The sequence below is a fragment of the Cricetulus griseus genome, chromosome 2 (genome assembly GCF_003668045.3).
Source record: "Cricetulus griseus strain 17A/GY chromosome 2, alternate assembly CriGri-PICRH-1.0, whole genome shotgun sequence".
Lineage (NCBI taxonomy): Eukaryota > Metazoa > Chordata > Mammalia > Rodentia > Cricetidae > Cricetulus > Cricetulus griseus.
The window spans coordinates 14,229,332-14,255,020 of record NC_048595.1 but is presented as its reverse complement, the minus strand read 5'-3'; the positions used below and the strand labels follow the sequence as shown (position 1 = coordinate 14,255,020).

Here is a 25,689-nt window from a genome sequence, read left to right as displayed (position 1 = left end):
GGCAAATCTTGGTTCAAGGTCAAAGCAGTTGCCTTTTTAGGCTTTTCTCTGTGGCTCTCCCTGGATCTAACAGTTGCTCAGAAATCCTGCTATTGTCCCCATTGGCCACAAGGAGGTGTAGCACTCCACCAGCTGTCCCATGGCAGAAAGGCCACTCTAGGGAGATGGAATTCCGTAGGGCAAAGGAGGCATCTGAATGGTGACCTCAGAGGTCCTGGCCCAGTGGTGACCAAAGATCACACAGTTTGACCCTCTCGATTACTGCAATAGAAGAGAGAATGGTCCCAGGGACCTCATAGCTATCCAGGTACTCTGAGTTGTAGCACTTGCTGGATTCTCTCTGGCTGTGTGGCCTTGGGCTGGTGCCGTCTTCTCTCTGAGCCCATTTCCCCATCTTCCAAGGGAAGGGTTCAGAATGAGAGAGATGACAGGCCATCCATGTTCTCAGTGGGCGTGAGCTTTTGGGTGGTGGAAAGATGCCCTGGTTCCAACTTGAGTGAGCTGTGTCACTTGCTGTCTATGTGACTGTGCAAATGTTTACCTTACCTGAGACAATGACATTGTGCAGGAATAGATCAGGAATGTAAGGTTCTGACTCAGGGCCGGAACCCTGTGTCACACATACACCCCATTGCCGTGTGTGTGTGTGTGTGTGTGTGTGTGTGTGTGTGTGTGTGTGTGTGTGTGTGTTGTGGGATATTTGTTCTCACTGATGCTCCAAGATTTTTAATTAAGTTTACCTTGAATCAGGGGATGGAGTCAGCAATTGGCTGACTGGAATTAGCCACAGAGATTTTTGAGGACCCAGATAGGGAAGCACAGGAAGATACAGTGAAGAGTTTAGGAAATTCTCAGCCTTTCGATCTCGGAAGTGTAGAAAGTGGGGTCAGCTGATCATTCCTCCATTGCTCTTTGGATCTATCAGGTTTTTACCCTAATATCTGACTCCCAAGTTTTTATTAATAATAGGACAACACAGGTTTAATGCTTCACGTGTATATCCATGTGTAAGTGTGTTTGTGTATGTGTGCAAATATGATTGCCTTTATCATTTTCAAGTCCCCTGCCAACCTCTACCTTTCCCCATCCCAACCCATACATAAACCACCCTGTCCCCTCCCACCAGGACCCAGTGTGGCATGGAACACTGACAGGCTATGCTGGGCTCTCTCACCAGATTGCCAAGGGATCATCGAGGATGTGGTTCTTCTGGGTGCACCAGTAGAAGGGGACCCCAAGTACTGGGAACCATTCCGGAAGGTGGTGTCTGGAAGAATCGTCAATGGCTACTGCAGGTCTGCCTGAGCCTCATGCCATCGGGGAGGAAACAATATTTCCTGAGGACCTATTGCCCCCCAACAGCCTTGCTGGACATTAGAAGCCCAAGATCCCAAAAAGCAGCCCCACCCTAAGCTTGCAAGAGTAACCTGTATTATGTAGGCTACAGGTTGGTTAGCTGTAAAATTCCCAAGCCCCATGAATTCTGAACCACCACAGGTCCCGGGGATTTTGGATAAGAGACCTTCACTGAAAACATAGGATGATGGCCAAGTCACCTGGAGAAGATGACACTCTAAGCTCAAAATTAAGGGCAGGAAGGTGACTGCTATCTTTTTGAGGCAGGCTCTCACATAGCTCAGGCTAGCTTTGAACTCTCTATATAGCCAAGGGTCCTCCTGCCTCCACCTCCTGGGTGTTGTGATGCACAGACATGCACCATCAATTCTGGTTTATGCGGTGCTGAGGATCAAAAGCAGGATTTGTGCATGCTAGGCAAATACCCTGTCAACTGAGCAGAGTGCTTGCCCAGGCCCCAGGGACCCAATATTACAATGTTACAATTTAAAGAAAATATGTATACATACATACATACAAATACATACATATGAGGGACATGGGGGAGGTGGCTGCAGGTTTGAGCCAAAGTGTGCAGCCCACACTGTAAGGCCACGCAGGACTCAGAAGTCAGACCTGGAGGGGCGGGTGAACCAGAGGCTCTGGGTGACAAGTGAAGGCAGAGGGACAGACAATAGAGGGCCTGTGATGGATGAGCCTGCAGGAAAAGAGCAAATGGTGGGATTTGAAGGGATCTGTCTCTGGAGGAGGCACCTGCTGTGGGTCAGAGACCCTCAGAGCATCTAGGAGACCCTTCTGGTGTCCACATGCCATCCCAGCAGGCTGAGGTGGCAGGATTGTGGGCTTGAGGCCAACCCAGGCTACATTGTGTCCAACTGTGCCCAGTTGGTCAGTCGCCCAAGGGTCAGAGGCCCAACCTGGCCGGGCTCAAGCTGATGGTGCCTGTTTCTGCCTTCAGGGGAGACTGGTTGCTGAGCTTCGTGTACCGCACGTCTTCCGTGCAGCTCCGGGTGGCAGGCCTCCAGCCCGTGCTGCTGCAGGACCGGAGGATGGAGAACGTAGACCTGTCCTCAGTGGTGAGTACTGGTCTCTCCCTCCAAGGGCTCCCCATTGGCCTGTGTATGAGGGACACCAGGTCGCTGCAGCACTTGGAGATAGTACCTGCACGGACCTGCCTCCTGTGGGCTCCATGCCAGCCTTTTCCCCTTGGCTGTAATCCTCAAGCTGCTGCCAGGCAGAAACTGTTGTGTCCCATTTCCAGACGAAGACATCAAAGCTTAGGAGAATTCCTGTCTCCCGACTAGCAATTCACAGGGCTGGATCCAAACCCCTAGAGTCTTCACATTACCACCCTACCCTCCCCCACCCCACAGCAATAGCCAGATCGCCAGTCAGGGCTGCCGCCCCCACCCCCCAGCCCAGCAATAACCAAAGCAAGCAGGAGACTCAGGTGCAGGGCATCGGCTAGACTCAAAGCAGTAGACCCTGGTGCTGACCGAGCAGAATATAACCTAGCAGTGGGCCCATCATATGGGGAGTGCTCCCTAACACTAACCCCCTCCTCTTCTGGCACCCCACTGCCCTCACTTCTTCAGTTTGGAAGTTAGCTGCTCAAAGACCTCTCCCTCCTCAAACACCTTGACTTTGGCTCAGCTCCTGCCTAATAATAGCTCTTTATCACATTAGGGGCCTCAGCAAAGCGGTGCTTTCCTCCTCTGACTAATTAGAGGCAATTAGCATTGCCTTTGTGTCCCTGGCTTTCCTTGGCAGCTCATTGCTGGAGGAGGGGCTGTCTGGGCTCCCTCAGGAGGACTTGCCTGGCAGCTCCCTTTGCACCAGCAGCTACAGACCTGTCCCTTCCCTCCTCCCCGTGGCAGGCAGGGACCATCTCTGGGGGCAGGGGGCGGGGAGATAAAAGGACCCAGCTAGGATGCCTCTCTGGGCTGCAGCAGGTAGAGGATTTTACCACCCCAGGGCTCCCTCACTATCTGAAGCTGTCCTTCAGGAAGCCCTGGTCCAGGACAAACCTCTCCATGTCCCAGAGGGATGTACTTGGTTTCCAGAATTTAACAAAGGGCCAACCACAGAGTACAAAGTCTGTAACAGCACCATCGTCAGGTGACCTGCAAAAGGTCCCAGAAGACATACTAATCCATCATTCAGATGTGGAAACTGAGGCTGTGGCGTGTAACAAACATGACCGTGTTAGTGACTTTCTGAGTCCCTTGCGACCATGCCCCTTGGCAGAAATAACTCAAGTGGATATTTATTTGCACTCATTCTTGGTTTAGGCAGGCTTCAGTCTGCCAGGGCAGGGACAGCCCAGCAGGAAGCTGTTCACAGACGGGTGATTGACAGCAAAGGGAGAGGGAGGGGTCAAGGCCTGGGCGTCACACTCAAAGCCCACTTGGCATGACCTACTTCCACAAGCTGGACCCCACACCCTAAGATCCCATAGCCTCACAACACCGCCAGCCGGAGAAGGGGGACGCTGTAGATTCAAGTCAGAAACCCAGGGAAGCTGCCTCAGAGCCACACACTTGTGCCACCTGTGTTCCGAAGCCTCATCAACAATTTGCAGCCCTGCTAGCCCGCCAGTATCCACATGGTCTCCTGGTCATGGCAGCCCACATGATGCTGGGGTTATTGTCAGTTTCATTTTACAGAAGAAGCATTGGCAGCAGGGCCTAGTAGGCAAGGAAGGGGTCCTCAGGACAGACAGGTGGGGTAGTGGCAGCCAGGCCAGGTCCCTTGCAAGGCCGAAGAGGGGAAATGTTGGGGTCAGTTCCTACCCACAGGGACCTGGTGACCCCCTGAGTTTGCAGTCTCTCAGCCAGTAATCTAATGAGCCTTTGCTAAGTGACAGTATGTGGTGGGAGCTGCCTGGTGTGTCCCGAGGTTGCACCCTCTGCCCAGAATCACTCATGGAAGATGGTTGCTTTGCATTCATGATGTCTGGCTGTACAAAGCAGTGGGCAGGGCTCGGCGGGACAGCTGGGGAGATGGTCACGGGCTACCATCAGATGTCTCTCTCTCTCTCTCTCTCTCTCTCTCTCTCTCTCTCTCTCTCACACACACACACACACACACACACACACACACACACACACCAGTGACCCACCGTGCCCTCCCCGCTGCTGTTGACTATAAACATGGGCTGCCAGCAACAATGACTCCATCTTGGGTCTTGATAGAATAGCACCTGGGGGACTGTGCATGGCCGAGACCTGGACCAGCCTATGGCAGAGGAGGCTAGAGCTCTGGGCTGTGGGTGTGATGGCCACCTGAAGCCATTTGACAATGGCACTACCCTTCCTGGTTGCCTGTTCCCACACAGCCCTGGCACCAGTCCTTCCCCGGGATCCAAAAGGCTCAGGAAAGCAGCTCTTATTTGTCCCTAGAGAACTGGTTAGTGTTTGTCCCTGTGGGTCTGAAGTGTCTGTTGGCTGGAATTCAGATGTGATAGCTAGAGCTTAAGCAGCTGCCTTGGGCTCCCAAATGGATCAGCCCAGCCAACTCCCATCTTCATCTCCTCCTTGAGGCAAACTACAGTCAAGAACACATTTATGCGGTACCTACTAAGCGCCAGGCATATCCCATTGAAATGGACTAGCACTGACCCGGATTGGGAAACATCTCTATGAGATGCCTAGGGAACTGGGGACATGGCTCAGTCAGCAAAGTGCTTTCCACAAAATCATGAGGGTCTTCGTTGAGATCTCCAGAACTGTGATTGGGGGATGGGTGGCGGGGAGGGCAGCACAGAGCCTGGAGTGTCTCTGAAGCTTGCTGGACAGACAGTCTAGCCAAATAGGTCCAAGGTCAGTGAGAGACCCTGTCTGAAAAAAATAAGGTGGAGAGAGATTGAGGAAGACACCTGACCTTTGACCTACACACACACACACACACACACACACACACACACACACACACACACGGTGGGGGGGGTGCGGGGTAAGAAAAGGCACTCATTCTCTAAGAAGCATGGGAAATAGCGCTGCTTCCTCTCTTCTTGGCCCTCTGGACTGTTGTGAGTGAATGCCTGGGACTAGATCGTGTACCATGAACAGAAAGTTACATGACTTTTAACAGTGACAACTGGCATCCAAGACTGTGGCACTGGTGTCTGGTGGTGGCTTCTGGCTGTATCATCTCATGGTGCAGGGGCAAGCCGGCCTCAGGATGACACATCTGTGAAGCCAGAGGCAGAGCCCTAGGCTCCCAAGGACCCTCCTCTCAACACTGTTGTTTTGGGGGCTTTCAGCACACAATGAGGAGGGCAAGAGGGGAGTTCCTAGGAGGGGAACCGGACTAAGTGGAGTAACGATAGGCATCGGTGAGCTGTGAAGAAACAGAACCTTACAGGCTGAGACAAAACTTTATTTCCAACTTGGGATTTTTTTTTTCTGGGAAAACCCTCCTGGCCACCCTATGAGGGCACTACTCCTAATGCCACCCAAGGTCCCACAGCTCCTGGAGAGTAACTACTGAGCCCCTCCCCTGCCTGCTAACCATCAGGGTGGGCCCTCCTGCCCCAGACGACCCACACATTTGTAAAAGCTTTCTTCAACTTTCCCTAGCTCAGATCCTATACCCCTGCCCCCCCCCCACCCAGTGCATTCTGGACTTGAAAACCATTGATAATTGGGACCTGGGATGCTGAGTAACTGCCCCAGGGTGGAACTTAGCTTGGATCCCAGGGAATCACCCTGTCCACCTGCCCACCTTCCCACCATGGTCCTCACTCATGGTCTCCCTGCAGGTCAACGGGCACTTGGACTATGCCAAGCAAATGGATGTCATCCTCAAGACTGTGGGCATCCGAACCAAGCCAGGCTGGGGTGAGAAAGGTTTCCCACTGGCTCCTGGCAGCCTGCCCCAAGAAGAGCCTCTCCAGACAGCCGCAGTTTCCACAGATGAGACGATCCACCAGGATGGGCAAACCCAGGGACCTGATCCAGGAGACAGTCTCAAAACTGCCATACCTTCCAGTGCCAGGCAAGCCCAGATGCCAACAGAGCTGAACCAATCCACAGAAACCTTGCTCCCTACTGCTGCCAGTCCAGCAGAGGGACCCCTGATCTGCAGCCATGGTGTGAGTTCTAACCCACTGGGCTGCCCTGACTGCACACAAGGGACCCAGGAGTCCTGTGCGGAACTGGACTGACCCCAGCAGGAGCCTGGACTATCTCTCCAGACTTCTGTACACAACTCTCTCTAACACTTCTGAGCTCCTCGGGATGTTCTGGAAGTGTGAAATTTCCACAAGTGCCTTCCTTAAACAGAAAGGGCCTAGAGTAGAGAGCCATGGAGGAAACACTTGCTCCCTGAGGGAACACTGGTCATGTGACCTACAACATCAACCCAGCTCCAGGTCAGTATAGGCTCCTGCCCTGCAGGTCCCATCTAGAGGCCCAGGAGTCACTGTGGAACTGGAGGTTCCCCTGTTCCCTCTTTCTCCAACTTCAGCGGAACCAAGTGTCTTCCCAATCTTTTATCAACTCTCCAGGCTGCTCACCAGCCCCAGGCCCTACCAGTGGGTCCTTCTCAGGTGCCAGTGAGGCACTCTCCTCCATCTGCTCTCCTTGGGAGGTCCAGTCAGCTCTGTCCCTACAGATGTGCAGGCTGTGCGCACTGCACACCTTCGGGAGTAATTGAGACGTAGACGTGATGGATGTGAGCTTGTGAAACATGACGGCCCTGGATAGAACTGTAGCAAGAGGAACAAAGGCAGAATTCAGTCGGCACAGAGAGAAGAGGGCTGGTAATAAATGTGGATTGCCAGGGAGGGACCAATAAATACCAAAGGCTTTTCTCCTGACCTTCACGACCACCCTTTTATTTTATGCCAGGGAAACAGAGCCTCTGTGTTAGTAGGAAAGCTGTTGAAGGCCACACAGCTCATCAGTGACGGAGTCACTATGAAGTTTGGCCAGTGGAACTTCAGACCACAGTGCTAAGGCCCTGCATCTGCATCCATGAGTACCTCCTCTTTGTCCCTCCCACCCCTGGATGGCAGGGGCAGAGGTGACACAGCCCCATTGCGCACATGGAAAAGGAAGACCCATACAAGGTTGCGGGTGTCATAGTATTTGGACACTGGATACCCCTGCAATATGCGTCACTTATTCATTTTACAGACACCTACCCAACTCATGCTGCTTTTAGGACAAGCTGGCCGTGTCCATGTAGAAAAATAACAGTGATTTGTTGTGGGGTGGGGGAGGCTGTCACAAAGCAAGCTAGGGACAGAGTCAGATCAGAGCCCAGGAAACTTGGGTGGAGACTTTTACTCAGCTGCTCTCCAACCCACCTGGGCTTCAGTAAGATTCAGTCCACACAGCCACTTCCTTCAGCTCGTGTTTATTGAGTCCCTCAGGCAGGCCCAGAGGCAAGCACCGAAACCCTGCTGCCAGGGCCCAGTTGAATGTGATCAGCACCAAGGAGAGCTCCTGGCCGCTCAGGACGAGCCTGGGAGCCTGGTTGATGGAACATGAGGGAAGCATGGAACCAAGAGTCCCCCGCCCTTACCCACAAAAGCCAGGCCAAAGCCAGAGCCCACCTGCTTATCTGTGGCTTCACCCCCAAGCCAGGGACATTTCGTCTTCCACTGTGCTCTGCCCACCCAAGCAGCTGTCTTTAGGGAGGACCAAAGGAAGCAGGATGAGGAAGTGGGCCCCGCTTCCATCGGCCGCTTCCTCTCCAGGAAGCCCGGGGTGGAGCAAACCCACTCTTGAGGTTGCACGAGATCTGTCAGAAGCCCCTAGAGGCAGAACAGCAGATGGGGCTGGAAGGGTCCCTGAGTGGTGGGGTCCCCCACCCACCAGAATGAGGAGTCTGGGAGCCTGATTTAGGGTATGGGAATCTAGGCTGTGAAAGAACAGTGGGGCTGAGGTGTGGCTCCGTGGAGAGCCCTTGCCTAGTATGTGCAAGGCTGTCCTAACAGAAAAAAAGGGGGTTACCGGGGACATAACTCAGTTGATAGATTGTTTTCTAGAACTCTTGGAGCCCTGAGGTCCTATCCACCACCACACAAACCTGGTGTGTGCTACATGCCTGTGATCCCAGCACTTGGGAGGTAGAGGCAAGAGGATCAGAAGTTCAAGGTCATCCTTGGCCACACAGGGCACATCCCTGTGGCAACTTGAGGGCAGCCTGGGTTACATGAGATCCTAGAAAATAAATAAATAAATAAAAGGGAGATAAAGAGAGAGAAGAGAGGCAAGGAGGAAAGGGGGAGAGGGGCTTAACAGCTTTCTACCAGACCCAGGCCCTGGCTGACCAGGAGTTAAAGCAACAGAACTTACCACCTACTGACCCCTCACTAGTGCTGGGCACACTATTGACGTTGTCTTATAAGGTGGCATCGTTACTCTTCCTTGAAACCTGTGCCAAGGCCCCAAACTGCCGTATACAGTTGAGGAAAGGGTCATGTTTCTGGCTGCCTGGCTTCCAGCCTAAGGTGCTCTTTAGTATTGCAATTCCCATCCTAGGGGTTGGCAAGTCTGAAGTCTCCCGCCAATGCATATGTGGAAAAGCTCATGATCATACAATTTTGATTGAACACATCTTCAGTGGAGAGGGTGAGCATTTGAATAAACTCCCCAGGGCCTATGAGAGCCCCAATATCCCATAGACGGCACTTTGGATAGCAGGGGATTGGGCCAGACAAGAACCAGGGTGGGTGTCTAGATGGGTGTTCTTTCCACCCACCAAGAGAGAAAGGACTAAAATAGATTGCTTTCCTGCTGGCCTGAACCAAATGGCCCATCTCCCTGAGTCCCCCAGCCACACTACACAAACCACAGAGCTGTGTCTGATCTCCCCTCATGTCAAGAGGCCTGTAGCAGCAGATGGGGGCTAGCTGAGGATGCCTCATGGGGCTCAGCTGGCTCCCAGGAGGGCTACCATCTCCCAGTCTTAGGAAGTGTGGACTGAGGTCTCCGGGATGTGGTTCTCCACTGGCCAGCTCTCGACCCGGTCAGTTCATATGGGAACTGAGCGGATGCTGCCGTATCTCAGGCTCCGCAGAGTCCTTGACAAAGAAGTTGACCACAGCAGCGGCCCTGGTGGGTGGCAGGGGCTCCCGGGTCGCTTCTCCAGGCAATAGGAGCTGGGCTGTGAGCTGCAGGCCTGAGGTGCCCCCTGAAGTCGAGTCTGAATCCGAGTTCAGCGGCAGAGGCAACGGCAGAACCTGCTGCAGGCTGAGGCCTGGTCTCGCACCACTGTGAGAAGTCCACATGGAGGGGGATGCAGGGCTGGCCCGGTGCTCGGGGGGACAGTGGATGCATGGCAGGAACCTGCCCAGGGCCCTCTTGAAGTCCCGCATGAAGAGAGGATAGATGATGGGGTTCATGGTGCTATTACAGTACCCGAGCCACGTGAGGACATCAAAGAGGCCTGGGGAGATGCAGTCGCACACAGCCTGTGGGGATACTATTCATCACCCCTGGTCCTGAGCAGGGACCCAGCAAGGATGGGACAGACACACAGACACAGATACACAGATGCACAATCCTCCTCCCTCCCACCTTAGTACAATGAGGCATGTCATTTTTTACCTGAGCTATGTTGGTCACAAAGAAGGGCAGCCAGGTGACAAAGAACATGCCCAGCAGGATGCCCAGGGTCAGGCTGGCCTTCAAGGCCTTCCTGCTATGCTTGGTGGCCAAGCGCCTACTGTCAGCAGACTCCATCCCTGGGCGTGGGGTCCTGGGTACCTGTAGAGAGGAAGGCCACGTAAGTTGACTGATCTTAGTCACAGACTAAGCCTCAATACTAGACTGAGTCCTAGTATACCAGCAAATAGCTGAGCCCTGGTCCTTGACTGATGTCCAACTGAAGCCCTAGGCCTAACTCCAGTTCCATCGCTGGCTGGAGACCAAGCCTGACATCATTGCTAAGCTAAGCACAGCACAGTCTGCCCACAGATCCTTGTGTGTCCAAGGTCTAAAGCTGAGCCTCCAGCACAGCCTATACTGAGCCCTGACCCTGAACCCACAATACACCTGGTCCATGCAGTATTTCACAAGGAGTTTGAGGAGGCTCAAACATAGAGGCAGACAGCTCTGAACGGCCTCCTGCACAGGGGCATCAGAATGTAGCTCAGTTGACAGAGTGCTTGCCTGGCATGCAGGAAGCCCCGGATTCCATTTCTACTGCTTCACAAACTAGGTGTAGGAATACATCCCTGGAATCCAAGCCAGCTCATAAGTTCGAGGCTATCCTCAGCTATAAAGTGACTTGAGACCAGCCTGGGCTATAAGAGACACAGTCTCAAAAGTAAATTGGATGGATGGATGGATGGATGGATGGATGGATGGATGGATGGATGGCATTCAACACAGACAGGCACACAGCCCCATCACCTTCCAAGCCTTTCACAGTTCAAGACTCAGTTACACTTAAGGATGAACACCCAAGGCCGAAGAATAGATTATTTGTACCGCCCATGGACTCCTTGCATGTTTTGGAATCAGGGATTTTACCCTCATGGTCCACAAAACAGTAGATACATAGGGGTGCGGCTCATGACCTTAGGGCTTCACAGATCCTTTCCAATCCACACTGACATCTGACTCTGTTCTCTTTATGGACTCTGGTGGGGAACAGGGAAGGAGGATGGTGCCACTCCCCAGCAGCCACCAAGGAGGGGTCAAGCAAGTATCGAGAGATCTGAGCTTGATGCTGCCACCTGGCCACCAACCTTACCAGATCATTATGAGGCAAGAAATGAGCCTGGAGCACTTTGAACTCAGAGTCCCCTTTGAAAATATGAGAAACCTGTCCCCCAGAAAAAGATACTCATAAAAAGTGTATTTTCACACATTCAAAAGGAAAAAAAAATGCAACTTTCAAGTGAAGGTGACTGCCGCCAAGCCTGACGATGTGTGTCCGAGCCCTGGGGATGACTTTCAACTCCTAATGCTCCAAGCATGTGTCACCACACCTGGTTTACTCAGAGCTAGGGATGGAACCCAGGGCTTCACACTCTACCACCAGAGCCACATTCCCAGCCGTGTTCTTGCCTTCTTCACACACTTGGGTTTTGAATCCAGGGATTTTCCCAGCCTCAGTGTTTTTCTTTTAACTAATTTGGGGACATGTAGTCCAGGATACATAGTCCAGGCTAACTTCAATCTGGAAATATTCCTGCTTCGGTCTTACTAGTGCTGGGATGACAGGTAAATTCCAACGTGCAGTGCCCAGCTGGGTTCTGAAGGCAGCCAGAGGTGGGATGGGTGTGGAGAGATGCAAAGACCAGGGGAGGCAGGAAGGGAACCAGATTCCCAGGCAACCCTCCACAGATGGAGAGGGGTTGGAGGAGGCAAAGCCAGGGTCTGTCAGAGCCAGGGAGCTTCAAAGCTAGCCAAATGCTCTCACATGGAGCACTCCTCCCCTCACTCCCTGCCAACTGGGCTTGCAGAGAATGGATGCCCGTCTACAATGCTGGAACCCCAGCTCCGAGCTGCCCTTCTGCATAATTCTGGATCTTGCTCTGGAATGGGAGTTGAAGGGCAAAGCATGTTGTAACGGTGGCATGTTTGTACACCTGTTTCCTCAAATAATAAATGAGCTGGGTCTGGCGTTAGTGGCTCACGCCTTTGATCCCAGTACTTGGGAGGCAGAGGCAGGCGGATCTCTGTGAGTTGAGGCCAGCCTGATCTACAGAGCGAGTTCCAGGACAGACTCTAAAGCTACACAGAGGAAACCCTGTATCAAAAAAACAAAAAATAAAATAAAATAAAAATGATTCAATAATCAGAGTGAGGCTGACAAGATGGACTTGAGCCAGACCACAGGGTTTCACACCCGACTCTGATCGACATTAGGCAAAGTTATTGTGCCTCTTTCAGATACTTCTGTAAAAAGACCCTTCTGATGATATCCACCTCGCAGGTGTGTGCTAAGGGTTAAACAAGATAATACAAACCTGTTGGACCAGCTCCTCCAACCCTGCCAGTGCCATGTAGGTTAGCTGTTACCATCTACATTGTAAGCATCCCATCATTCTCACCTAGTCAATAGTGATACTGTTGGTGACACCATGACAATCCCTGGAAAGGCTGGATGGAAGACAGAGGTCCCCAGCGCTATCTATTCTACCACCAATAGGCGAGGAGAGAAACCTGTTGAGAACCTACTATGTGCCAGAGCCACTGTGTATTAGTACTTCCCTGCCTTATGGATTGTCATCTCTAGCCCTGAGATGCAGAGAGGCAAAATGACTTCTCCAAGGTTATTCAGCTGTGACAGGAGCAGGCAGGACTTGACGGAGGGAACACTGAGTTTCTATTCCAAGCCCCCAGCTCCGCACAGCAGCCACCTGCACTCTGCAGCCACCTTCCCCAGCAGTGATTGTCACTTCTTCCTCTGAGGAGGAGGAGGAGGAGGAGGGATGGGGGTGGAGGGAAACTTGTCTCTGACAGAGGGATGTGGAGTTGGGAGAGAAGGGCAGGGAGAGGGGAGAGGAGGGAAAATCACAGGAGGCAGAGGGAAGGAGACGGGAGAGGAGCACCCAGGGGAAGAAGGAGGGGGAGCTTGGGGTGGAGGAGGGGCTTCCTGGTTCACCCTTCCTGCCCCTGTTAGGCTGTGCACAAGTGCTGCAGCCCGTTACTGCCCAAATGATGCTCTTGTCTCTCTAGGGTCAGTCAAGGATGGATACCCCTCCATCCAGTTCTCTCTCTTCTCCCTTGATCTTTCTCTCCCTCCCTCATTTTCTGGAGAAGGGTGTGTGTGTGTGTGTGTGTGTGTGTGTGTGTGTGTGTGTGTGTGTGACAGGACCTCTGTAGCCCAGGCTGTCCTGGAACACACTAGGTCAATCAGGCCAGCCTCAAGCTCACAGCAATCCTCCTGCCTCAATCTTTTGCCCATGCCGAAGTAACAGGTATGCACTGCCTCACCTCCATTTATTTTTCTCTTCCCTTCCCACAACATGCTGCCTTGGCATCCATCATGTCAGTGAGACATCTTTACCCCCACAAGTCTCCCTGACACCCTAGTTCTAAGCATAGCTCCTCTCTCCCCCAGCCCCTGGGAATGCTGGGAAGACTTAGTGAGAACCACTGCCCAGGAGTGGCTTTTTAAAGCCCATTTTCACATAGAGGCATATGTGGATCAGCAGAGAGATATGCTGGCCGGATCCCAGGTTGCCCATGCCAGGGACTGGGAGCCTCTTCCCACCTCCCTTCTGTCTGCAGGGAGCTAGAGGATGCACTGGTGAAGAGAAGAGATAAAAGAGGCTGATCCTGGAAGGAGGGGGCTTCATGCCACCTTCTCTGTATCCATCACACCATTCCTGTGGATCTGAGCTCTAAGACCATCTCCACCTCCAGGCTGTCATTCCCTTCTGTTTTGTTTTGTTTTGTTTTCAAGACAAAGTTTCTCTGTAGCTTTGGAGCCCATCCTGAAACTCGCTCTGTAGACCAGGCTGGCTCAAATTCACTGAGATCCACCTGCCTCTGCCTCCCGAGTGCTGGGATGAAAGGCACGCGTCACCACTGCCCAGAAGTTGTTGTTTTGATACAGGATATCACTATGTAGCTCTGGCTGTCCTGGAACTCACCACATCAATCAGGCTGACCTTAAACTCAGAGATCTACCTGCCTCTGCCTCCTGAGTTGGAGTGCAGGAATTAAAGGGTATGCACCACCATGCCTGGTGAGCTGCCTTTCTGGATAAGCTGGCTCCGAAGGAGGAACAGACACAAACCCCAAACGGACAGAGCAAGAGTGCCACACCATACACAAGCCCTTCCCCAAAAGGAATGCAGGATCCAGGCACTTAGGAAATGGGCACACTGAAGGCTCCCTCTCTGCCAAGGGGCTTTGAAAGCAGGGTAGTGGAGGGTCTGATCCCTCACCAGCCAAGAGAACAGGATTGGGGCTGGAAATATGGTTCAGCAGTTAAGGGCATGCCCTTGCAGAGGGCCCCAGTTCAGTTCCCAGCATCCATGTCTGGTGGCTCACTACTGCTTGTAGCTCCAGATACAGGGGATTTAACATCTCTGTCTTCTTAAGACACCTGTACTCACATGCACGCACACACACAAATACTGTTTTTAAAAGAGGCTGAATACGGTAACACATGCTTATGATCCTAGCACTCGGAAGGCAGAGGCAGGCAGATCTCTGTAAGTTCCAGGCCAGCCAGGGCTACATAGAGAGATTCTGTTTCAACCTCTCCCCCCCCCAAAAAAAATGAGAGAGACAGAGACAGAGAGACTGAACAGGCTTTCCAGCGAGTGTTTGTTGGGAGGAGAGAGACGGGATAAACATGCCTTTGGCTTGAAAGCCCAGTGGCTCAGCCTATCTCTGAGGGGACAGAAGGAATATCCTCCAGCCTTTGGCTTCAGGGTTCACTGTGATTTCTCTGCTTAGGCCTTCAGCTACACACAGAATATGGCTGCCGTGAGGTCTCCCCTCTTCTAAGACCCACCCTCCTCCCTTCCTGCTAGCCCATCTCTGCAACCAGCATAAATTTAAGCAGGGAAGGAAATCTCTACAGGCAAAATATAGCTCTTGCGAACAGTAGGTACTCAACACATGCCACTGATTGGGCTAATGAATTCATGTTATGAAAAGCTTGATGACTCATTGCACATAGTAAGCCTGCAGGAGGTGAAAATAGGCAGCTGCATGAGCCAGGATGGAACCCCGGGCCCTCTGCAGCTCTGTGTCCATTTCCTTCTCACCATAAACACAGGCTGAGCGGCTGTGATAGGCTTGGCACAGTTCTGGGTGCTGAAAATGCAGCAGCAAACATGACAAGCTCCTGCACTCTTAAAGCTCAATTCTTATTCTGGAGACACCATCAATCAATCAAGATGTCTACAGATGCTGCCGAGAGAGCATCGGCCTGAGGAGGACCTAGGGAGGGTAGCAGTTCCTATTCAGAAGCATGAGGACGGAAGAATCCAGAAGATACAACAGAAGCTGAAGAAGGACCGTGTGGAAATGAAAGCGGGAACAGACTGTACAAAGGCCCTGGGACAGGAATGTGCTTGATGCTCAAGGAATACAAGGAGGCCAATGTGACTGAAAGAGGAAGAGCAGTCAAGGGGAGAAAGAAGGGAATACAGAAAAGGATCAGGGAGTCTTGGGACAAAAACTGTCGCAAGCACAGAGCACAGCACACATACCAGGTGGGGAGATTATTATAGTAACCCAGGCATCAATAAAGGGACTCGGCTCCAGGACATCAGCAGAGAGATGTGAGGTGCCCAGAGCCTGGACAAGTGTCACTGGTAGAGAGAGGAGGACAGGATACACCGTGTGAGAAGCAGAGAGGTGTCCAGGATGCTTCCAGAGCTCCTGGCCTGGGAGACCAGAAAAAGGAGGTCACCATCCACTGACATGGAGAAGGCTCTGGAGGTCAAGTCTGGAGCCTGGGAAGTGCAGAGTCCTGTCTGTATTTGAGCAGGCCTTGACCCAGCAGCTTGTACACAGTATTTCCAGGCCTGAGATAAAACAAAACCACTACAGAGAAAGCGTGGAAAAAGAACAATAGGGACCCAGATCAGAGCCCCATGGTGCGGACTACACTGGCCGATTAAGGCTCAGGGGGCACCTGGAAAACAGTCAGCAGGGGGACATGGTATAATGTCACACATCACTTCTTTGAATCTGCTCTCTCTGGGCCTTAGTTTCCCTACTGTAAAGCAAGGCTGAGGGAGAGACACTCAGTGGGTGTTTTGGGCACCAAGCTTGGCTTGGTGCCTGACAGAGTGCTCAAGACAATGTTACGTGGCTGTAGCAGACTCCCATGCAGGTCCTGAGGTCACCATGTCCCATTCTGGTACCAACTGACCTCACTTCACCAAAAGGACACCTGTGTGGGGGCCCTGCCGGGACTGTGGAGTCCAACAGGCCAACTTCTAACATCCTTGATATCTGGTACAAAGCTTCCTCAAGAACAGGCATTCAGGATTGTTCAGTTCCAAGTGAACATTTTAAAATCTCACAGAGCCACAGGGTGGTGGTGGTGCGTGTCTTTAATCCCAGCACTAGGCACTAGGAAGGCAGAGGAGAGTTCAAAACCACCTGGTCTACACAGTGAGTTCCAAGACAGGCTTCAAAGCTACAGAAAAACCCTGTCTAAAAAAAGAAAGAAAGAGAGAAAAAAAGTCGGTGGTGGCGCACGCCTTTAGTCCCAGCACTTGGGAGGCAGAGGCAGGCGGATCTCTGTGAGTTCTAGGCCAGCCTGGTCTCCAGAGCGAGTTCCAGGACAGCCTCCAAAGCCACAGAGAAACCCTTTGTCAAAACAAACACACACACACACACACACACACACAGAGAGAGAGAGAGAGAGAGAGAGAGAGAGAGAGAGAGAGAGAGAGCGCCATTGAGGGCTCAGCGGGTGAAGGCACTGCACAGAGCCAGGCTCCCTGAAAATCACCATCCATCCTCCACGCCTATCATGCATGGTACACGTGTGTGCTCAAACACACACACATAATAACAAAATAAAATTTAAGAACACAAACACAGGGCCTGAGTTACAAACTGTCTTCCAGAAAGAGACAGCATGGTCTTTGCTCTTAATACCCCCTCCCCAAGCTCACGCCAGGAAAGCCAGCCTCGGGTTTGGGCATAGCAGACAGACAGATGCACTTAAGTGACTCTGTGGAACCACTCTGGCATCCCCACACTTGCGTTTCCTGTGACTGCTCATGGTAAGGGATACTGGTTTTCCATTTCTGGAAGAGAAAGGAAGTTTCCTTTCTGAACACATTCATAGAAGTGAAGAGATAAATGTGGAGTACAAAGAAAATGCCAGGTAGACACAAATTGAGAGACTTGAGATGGGGGTTGGGAGTGGGAGAGACAGGAAGGCACAAACCCTAGGTTATTCTTTTTCCTTTGCAAAACTCAGAGAGCAAGGTGGGGGGAAGCACTCACTGGTAGACCCCCCGGAGAGCCTGTACCAGTCAGTCAATGTCTTCAAGAACACAGGATCTTCCATTTGTATTTAATAGTGTTTTCATGTATGTGTGTGTATGTGAGTGAGTGAGTGTGTGAATGTGTGTGTGTGTGTGTGTGTGTGTGTGAGTGTGTGCACAAGCCATCTGACATGGAGGGGGTCTCAGTGGGGTGGCCAGGAGCAGCCCATGCACATGCCATGACACACAGGTGGAGGTCAGAGGACAACATTGGGAGTGGGTTCTTTCCTTCCACCTTGTGGGTCACAGGAATAAAATTTGGGTCCTCAGGCTTGATAACAAGTGCCTGCTAAGCCTTCTGGATAGTACCTTATCTTTTTTAAAAAAAAAAAAGAGGTGTGTGTGTGTGTATGTGTGTGTCTGTGTATGTGAGTCTGTGTATCTGTGTATGTCTGTCTCTGTGTGTGTCTATGTGTTAGTATGTATGTGTCTGTGTCTGTGTCTGTGTCTGTGTGTGTCTGTCTCTGTGTGTGTCTGTGTGTATCTGTCTCAGTGTGTGTCTGTGTATGTCTGTCTGTGTGTGTCTATCTCAGTGTGTGTCTCTGTGTGTGTGTGTGTGTGTGTGTGTGTCTGTCTGTCTGTGTGTGTCTGTCTCAGTCTGTGTGTCTGTGTGTCTGTGTGTGTGTGTGTGTGCTGGTATGCTCACTCTCACATGCACTGAATCCTAGAGACAGCACCGAACACACTGGAGTGATGAGAGTTTTCGGGATGCCCAACTTCTTGTGTGGGTGCTGGAATTCAGTCTCCCGTCTTTATGGTGTTGCAGCAAGCTCTCTTGACCACTGAACAATCTGACTCTTTGCTGAGTAAGAAGCAAGCCCCTGCTGTGTAGAGATATTATATATTATCTGCTTGCATCACCAACATTGACTGTAGCCCATTCACTTTCAGGACTCCTTGGGAGAAGCCACCTGCCTTTGAGGCCACAAGTTCACACAGGTAAGAAACAGATGCTATGCCTCTCAGTCTCAAGTCAACAAATGGGAAAGTCAATGAAATCATGACAAGACATGGATGACTCACCAAGCAAGAATAAAGTCAATCTTTTCAAACAAAGAGGAAACCACCAAAGTTCTCAGGAAAGAGTGGAAGGCCCAGGGCTGACATAGAAATGAATACTTTACATTGGTATGGATTTTGGTTTATTAATACAAATTTAAGGACAATTTTGTATGTATGTATTTCTACTCTTGTTTAAAGTATTATGTTTATGCCACTCATTTAAAAATGTAATGTATAATTAAGAAATACAGATTAATAGAAATCATCTATAATAGTCAAACTTTTAGTCCGAGTTAGTTAGGTTTTCTAGATATACAGAAACATATTTCAGATGGATAGGTAATCTTCAAATACTTCAAAGACCTACAGAATATGACATTTAAAATGTTTTAAAAAACTTAGGCTTTTCGTGACAATGAGACATGTCTGCTCCTGGCAGCACCAATCTCCTTCAATGAAGATGATGGGCATCGAAGAAACTCCATATGGAATTTGCTTTCTTTATGGCAAAAGCTAGCCCACTGGGCAAGAAACTGCTCTTTCCTGGACTGCTTGACTGGATGCTGTATAAACTGGACATGCAGGACCCACAAGAAAATGACTGCTAAACAAGATGGGATAGTCTTTCAGGGTTTCTGCTTCACTGAAAAGTCTGCCGGATACTCTAGGCCTGTAGGCTGAAGATAGATGCCCTAACGTTGCAGAGGAACTTTGGGTGACTGTCCAGGCAGTCAGATGTCTGTCATTTCTAGAATGTTGGAAGCTTCTTACAATATACTTCCTGTTTACTTAGGTAATATTGTATCCTACTGGGGTCTTTGATAGAGTTGAAGACAAATAGTTATAGTTTTCCTTGGTTATGATAAAAGATAAATTAGATATAAAACTTTAGACTCACAAAGATAGGATATATGATTGAGTATTGTCTTTAATTTTGCCAAATGCAAATAGACTAAATATTATAACTGTAATTCTTGCTTGATAACTGTTTTGTTATATGTTAAAATCCTGCCTCTGTGTCAGGACCACAGACAGCTGCAGAGACTCCAGAATGTTCTCAGACCACAGAGGGATACAGAGAGGGCTGCAGCCAGGATTCCTGCCCACCCAGACACCACTGTCCTAGGTGACCAGACCTTAGGAGATCAGGCTGCAGACTAAGCGGAGGAGAGGGAGAGAGGAGAAAGGGAGGGTGGAGTTTGGCCTGGAAGTATCCTCGGGCCACGTTCTGTGATGGGTTTTCTCCTTATACTGAGCTAGGTAAGGTTTGTAGAAAGAAAGCAATTTTCACTCACACTGGCTCCAGCTGGGAAAGTGGACCGCAGTGAGGGCCAGCCAGAGTCCATCAAAGGCTCCCTGGTGAGAAGTGACAGTGGCTTAGACTAGGGAGACAGCAGCAGAGGTGTGCTTAGACCAGGAGGCAGGACCAACAGGCCCCGAGAAAGGAGCGTGAATATGAGGGAGAGAGAATACTCTCTAAGTTTCCCACATGTGATACACGATGGGGCCTGTCACGGAGAAGCATGCCAGCTTCCTCCTCCGTATCCGGATATAGCAGCTAACTCACCACAGTCACAGTTTGAAAGGCAGAGCCCCAAGGCCTTATAGGATCAGCAGCAAGGGCTTACTATGAGGCAGGCAACCAGTGGATTCCCAATGACTGTTTATTCCTTCCCAGCCCAAGAGCCCAGGTCTCCGAAACACACCCCCGGTACCTGCAAGGTCTCCAAGGCCTGGCCAGCCATGCCCGTGGTGAGCGAGGCCACTTGCACCGCCTGCTTGCGGGCGGCCAGCAAGATCCTTTTTATATTCTGTAGGTCTTTGAAGTATTTGAAGATTACCTATCCATCTGAAATATGTTTCTGTATATCTAGAAAACCTAACTAACTCGGACTAAAAGTTTGACTATTATAGATGATTTCTATTAATCTGTATTTCTTAATTATACATTACATTTTTAAATGAGTGGCATAAACATAATACTTTAAACAAGAGTAGAAATACATACATACAAAATTGTCCTTAAATTTGTATTAATAAACCAAAATCCATACCAATGTAAAGTATTCATTTCTATGTCAGCCCTGGGCCTTCCACTCTTTCCTGAGAACTTTGGTGGTTTCCTCTTTGTTTGAAAAGATTGACTTTATTCTTGCTTGGTGAGTCATCCATGTCTTGTCATGATTTCATTGACTTTCCCATTTGTTGACTTGAGACTGAGAGGCATAGCATCTGTTTCTTACCTGTGTGAACTTGTGGCCTCAAAGGCAGGTGGCTTCTCCCAAGGAGTCCTGAAAGTGAATGGGCTACAGTCAATGTTGGTGATGCAAGCAGATAATATATAATATCTCTACACAGCAGGGGCTTGCTTCTTACTCAGCAAAGAGTCAGATTGTTCAGTGGTCAAGAGAGCTTGCTGCAACACCATAAAGACGGGAGACTGAATTCCAGCACCCACACAAGAAGTTGGGCATCCCGAAAACTCTCATCACTCCAGTGGTTCGGTGCTGTCTCTAGGATTCAGTGCATGTGAGAGTGAGCATACCAGCACACACACACACACACAGACACACAGACACAAGACTGAGACAGACACACACAGACAGACAGACACACACACACACACACACACACACAGAGACACACACTGAGATAGACACACACAGACAGACATACACAGACACACACTGAGACAGATACACACAGACACACACAGAGACAGACACACACAGACACAGACACAGACACAGACACATACATACTAACACATAGACACACACAGAGACAGACATACACAGATACACAGACTCACATACACAGACACACACATACACACACACACACCTCTTTTTTTTTTTTAAAAAAGATAAGGTACTATCCAGAAGGCTTAGCAGGCACTTGTTATCAAGCCTGAGGACCCAAATTTTATTCCTGTGACCCACAAGGTGGAAGGAAAGAACCCACTCCCAATGTTGTCCTCTGACCTCCACCTGTGTGTCATGGCATGTGCATGGGCTGCTCCTGGCCACCCCACTGAGACCCCCTCCATGTCAGATGGCTTGTGCACACACTCACACACACACACACACACACACACACATTCACACACTCACTCACTCACATACACACACATACATGAAAACACTATTAAATACAAATGGAAGATCCTGTGTTCTTGAAGACATTGACTGACCGGTACAGGCTCTCCGGGGGGTCTACCAGTGAGTGCTTCCCCCCACCTTGCTTCTCTGAGTTTTGCAAAGGAAAAAGAATAACCTAGGGTTTGTGCCTTCCTGTCTCTCCCACTCCCAACCCCCATCTCAAGTCTCTCAATTTGTGTCTACCTGGCAACTCCACATTTATCTCTTCACTTCTATGAATGTGTTCAGAAAGGAAACTTCCTTTCTCTTCCAGAAATGGAAAACCAGTATCCCTTACCATGAGCAGTCACAGGAAACGCAAGTGTGGGGATTGGTGCACTTAAGTGCATCTGTCTATGCCCATGGCCCAGCACTGCTGTCTCTTTCTGGAAGACAGAGGCAGGCTCAGGCTGTGAGTTCGAGGCCAGCCTTTCTCCAGTTATTATGTGTGTGTGTTTCCAACTACACAGACCAACCATGATAGGCGTGGAGGAACAAAACAAATTACAGGGATATGAAGAAAGTGCAGTCTTTTCAAAATAGAGCCCCAATGGCGCTCTCTCTCCCACTGCGGTCATGGGCGTTGTGGGAGCTAGCTGGCAGGACAGAAAGTGTGGTGTGTGTGTGTGTGTGTGTGTGTTTGTTTTGAGAAAGGGACTCTTCTGGAGGCTTGTCCTGGAACTCCTCTGGGATGGCAAACACAAGATCATCTGGGACTCAGGTAACCCTTTTTTTCTCTTTTCTTTCTTTTTTTAGACAGGGTTTTTCTGTAGCCCTTCTTGGAACACTGTGTGACAGGTAACTCTTCCTTCTAGTTGTGCTGGTCTGTGGTCTGTGAGATTGTTCAGAGGAACTACATCTGAGATCCTCAGGAAGTAGTACCAGATATCAAGGAGTTAAGTTCTGAGACTCCAAAGCCTGCCCCCCACCAGGTGTACTTTTCAGAAAGCCATTGGTACCAGAAGGCACACCTCCTATAGTCTGCTAGGCCCTATATTGTCTTGAGCACTCTGTCAGGCACCAAGCCAAGTTGGTGCCCAAAAGGCCCAAGTGTCTCTCCTCTCAGCCTTGCTTTGAGTAGGGAAACTAGGCCCAGAGATGCAGATACAAACTGTGTGTGTGACAGATACCATGTCCCCTGGACTGTTTTCCATGCCCCCTGAGCAAACACCAGTGTATCCGCTGGGCTCTATCTTTCCCTATTGTCTCTTTTTGCACGTTTCTTTGTAGTGGTTATGTTTTATCTAGGCCTGGTACTGTGTACAAGACTGCTGGGTGAAGGCCTGAAGACAGCAGGACTCTGCACTAGAGTTTAGACTTGACCACCAGAGCCTGGCTCCATGTCAGTGGATGGTGACCTCCTTTTTCTGGATCTCCCAGGCCAGGAGGGAAGCATCCTGGCACCTCTTGCTTCTCATGGGTATATCCTGCCTCCTCCCTACCAGTACACTTGTCCAGGCTCTGGGCACCCACATCCTCAGCTGGATGTCCTGGAGCCAGTCCCTTTATAGACCTGGGTTACTATAAAAACTGCCCAGCCTATTATGCTGTGCCAGGCTAGCGACAGTTCTTTGTCCCAAACTTCCTGATCCTTTTCTGTATTCCCTTCAGGCTCCCCTTGTGCTCTTCCTCTTTAGTACATTCCTCCTTTATTCCTTGAGATCAAGTTGACATTCCTGTCATAGGGCCTTTTAAGTTTTCCCGCTTTCACCACAGGGCCTTCTTCAGCTTCTCTTGTATTTCTGGTCTTCCGTCCTCACTTCTGAATAGGAACTCATACCCTCCCAGGTCCTCCTCAGGGATTCTCCCCAGATCTGTAAGACCCTTGGGAGGCTGGTGTCTGGGAAGGCTTTAAGAGTGCAGGAGCGTCTGGTGGTTTTCAGCACCCAGAATGTGAGCCTACCAGCACTCAGCTGGATGGTGAAAGGAGGTTCAACTGCAGAGGGCCCTTCCATCCCATGGTCATGCAGCACCTATACTTCCTGCGGCTTACCTGCAATGTCTCAAGCTTTTCATAACAGATTAACCCAATCAAGGAAGTTTGAGTTCTTTCGCAAGGACCAGAGATTCCTTCCCGGCTGGGCAAGTGGGCTAGCAGGAAGGGAGGAGGGTTCAGAAGAGGGAGACCTCACGAGAGCCATTTTGGTGTTGCTGAAGGCCAAAGGAAACACAGGCAGCCAGGCTGGAGGTAGCCTTTGTCCCCTCGTAGGCTGAATGGGCTTCAAGCCAAAGGCGTTCCTCCTCCCTTTACCGCTGGAAAGAATGAGTTCGGCCTGCCTCTCAGGGGGGGGGGAGCGAAACGCTTCTTGTACCCCAGGCCTGGTGAGGCGCCTCCCTGCCCCGAGGCTGGAACATAACATTGCCGAGCCCTCTTAAAAACAGAGTGCTGGCAGGCAGTAGACAGGCAGGACAGAGATGCTCCGAACGCTCCTGGGAGCCTGCAGCCCCCACACCTCCGCCTGCAGCTCCCCTGACATGGTGATGGCGCAGGCAGAACTCAAGGAAGCGGGATGCTGACCTGTCTCCACCCGGAACTGCTCCTTGGTGGGGTCCGGCCCTCACTATGCTTTCCAGCCCCTGCAGCAGTGGACATCCCTCTGGGCCCATTGCACTATACTGGATAATTTCTGCCATTCCTTTACCAATGGCCTATTCCTGGCCTCTTGCTCTGTCTTTGTGAGGGATTTGGTCTCCTCCATTGGAAGGATAGTCACAGAGGGCACTCACCAGCGCAGGTAGTGATGACAAATTTGCTTCGCACCTAGTAGGTACCAGGTACGACTCTGGCCAATCCGGACACTACTCAAATGATGCTGCCCATCTGTGAACTTCCGTTCTAGCAGAAGGAAACAGGCGAGAAACGGGCAAAGGAAATAACTTGGCCATTTCTATGGGGAAAAAAAATACAGCAATATAAGCCGGGTATTGGTGCACATGCCTTTAATCCCAGCACTCGGGAGGCAGAGGCAGGCGGATCTCTGTGAGTTCGAGGCCAGCCTGGTCTCAGAGCGAGTTCCAGGATAGGCTCCAAGCTACAGAGAAACCCTGTCTCGAAAAACAAAACAAAACAAAAATACAGCAATATGAAGAAAGCCACATAGAGGGCCTGCGGTCATGGGCGTTGTGGGAGCTAGCTGGCATCGGTGTAGAGAACAGAGGACCACTTCCAGGAGTTGTCTCTTAACCAGCACGTCTGTCTTAGATTGCTGTGAAGAGACACCATGAGTGTGGCAACTCCATTTGGAGGTTTAGACCAGCCATGGCTGGCAGCATGCAGGCAGACGTGGTGCTGGAGAGGTAGCAGAGGGTTCTACATCTGGATCCTTCACTGGCCAGGCTTAAGCTTCTGAGACCTCAAAGCCTGCCCAGTTACTTCCTCAACACTGCAAGGCAAGAGGTCAGAAGATGGCTCCTCAGTTTCCTGGCATAGCAGGCCATGGTCCTGGCACAGCATATCCTTGCTTTCCTGATCCATTTCATATGCCTGCAGGTATGTGCAAAGAATGGGCTTTAACTAGAAAGCTCCTGGCGGTGGTCTCTCCTGTAATTCCCATGCACCTGGGGGCAGAGGGCAGCCATCTTTGTTTGTTCAAGGGAGCCTTTATAAAGTGGTTCAAAGACATGATGGAGGCTGGTAACACTGAAACTGTGCTTGGGAGAGGACAAAAAGGAAATGTGAGGTGAGGAGAGCACTAAGGGAGCTTGTCATGGGCCTAAGATTGAGGCCAACTTCTGTAGACCCAACACTGGAGAGACCTCAAGTTGTTCCAGGACCTCCTGGACACACACCTGCCTACACACACACACACACACACACACACACACACACACACACACACACACACATTTCTTTTCCATCCCTGAGATCTGGCCACTTTCCCTGGCAAGACATCTAACCACCTCTCTCAGATGGCCTCTCCAATCTCACTGTTATCTCAGGGACCCTAGATAACTCTGGTCCCTGAGCCCACCCCACCAGCTGCCCTGCTGCCATCAGGCCTTTGGTCTCCAGCCTCTCCTTTTTCCCATTCCTCCTTAGTCTTCCTGACATGCATCTCTCTCTCTCTCTCTCTCTCTCTCTCTCTCTCTCTCTCTCTCTCTGGATCACAGACCGAATAAAGAGGATGGCAGAAGAGGATCCCAAGAGAAGACGTGTCTAAATCAGTTGTCCAGGCCCAGCCAAGTGTGAGTGCAGGCAGAATGCACATAAGACCCAAGAGAGGAGGTGAGGAAGATGCCCTACTGAGGCTG

General features: G+C 50.7%; 2 protein-coding genes across 13 annotated transcripts in view; one reads left to right on the top strand and one right to left on the bottom strand.

The window, feature by feature from the left end:
• Tmco4 (transmembrane and coiled-coil domains 4) overlaps nucleotides 1-7,178 on the top strand; it is a 79,424-nt gene extending 72,246 nt beyond the window's left edge. For 9 of the 12 annotated variants that reach the window (XM_035439462.1, XM_035439466.1, XM_027399823.2 and 6 more), the window contains 3 exons: nucleotides 1,127-1,295; nucleotides 2,315-2,432; nucleotides 6,119-7,178. In XM_035439462.1, coding sequence (XP_035295353.1) covers nucleotides 1,127-1,295; nucleotides 2,315-2,432; nucleotides 6,119-6,523 — 692 coding nt within the window. In that variant the 3' untranslated portion in view covers nucleotides 6,524-7,178. Of the gene's footprint in view, nucleotides 1-1,126; nucleotides 1,296-2,314; nucleotides 2,433-6,118 lie in introns of those variants that run through there. The other 3 variants (XM_027399822.2, XM_027399824.2, XM_027399825.2) reach the window with 3 other exon arrangements.
• Nucleotides 7,179-7,703: 525 nt separating this feature from the next.
• On the bottom strand, nucleotides 7,704-23,915 carry Htr6 (5-hydroxytryptamine receptor 6). Its single transcript, XM_027399827.2, has 4 exons — nucleotides 23,892-23,915; nucleotides 20,014-20,109; nucleotides 9,918-10,076; nucleotides 7,704-9,781 (listed from the first exon to the last, which is right to left on the bottom strand). Exons 1-4 carry the CDS (start codon nucleotides 23,913-23,915, stop codon nucleotides 9,338-9,340), a joined length of 723 nt encoding a protein of 240 aa, XP_027255628.2. The 3' UTR covers nucleotides 7,704-9,337.
• Between the last annotated feature and the right edge of the window lie 1,774 nt (nucleotides 23,916-25,689).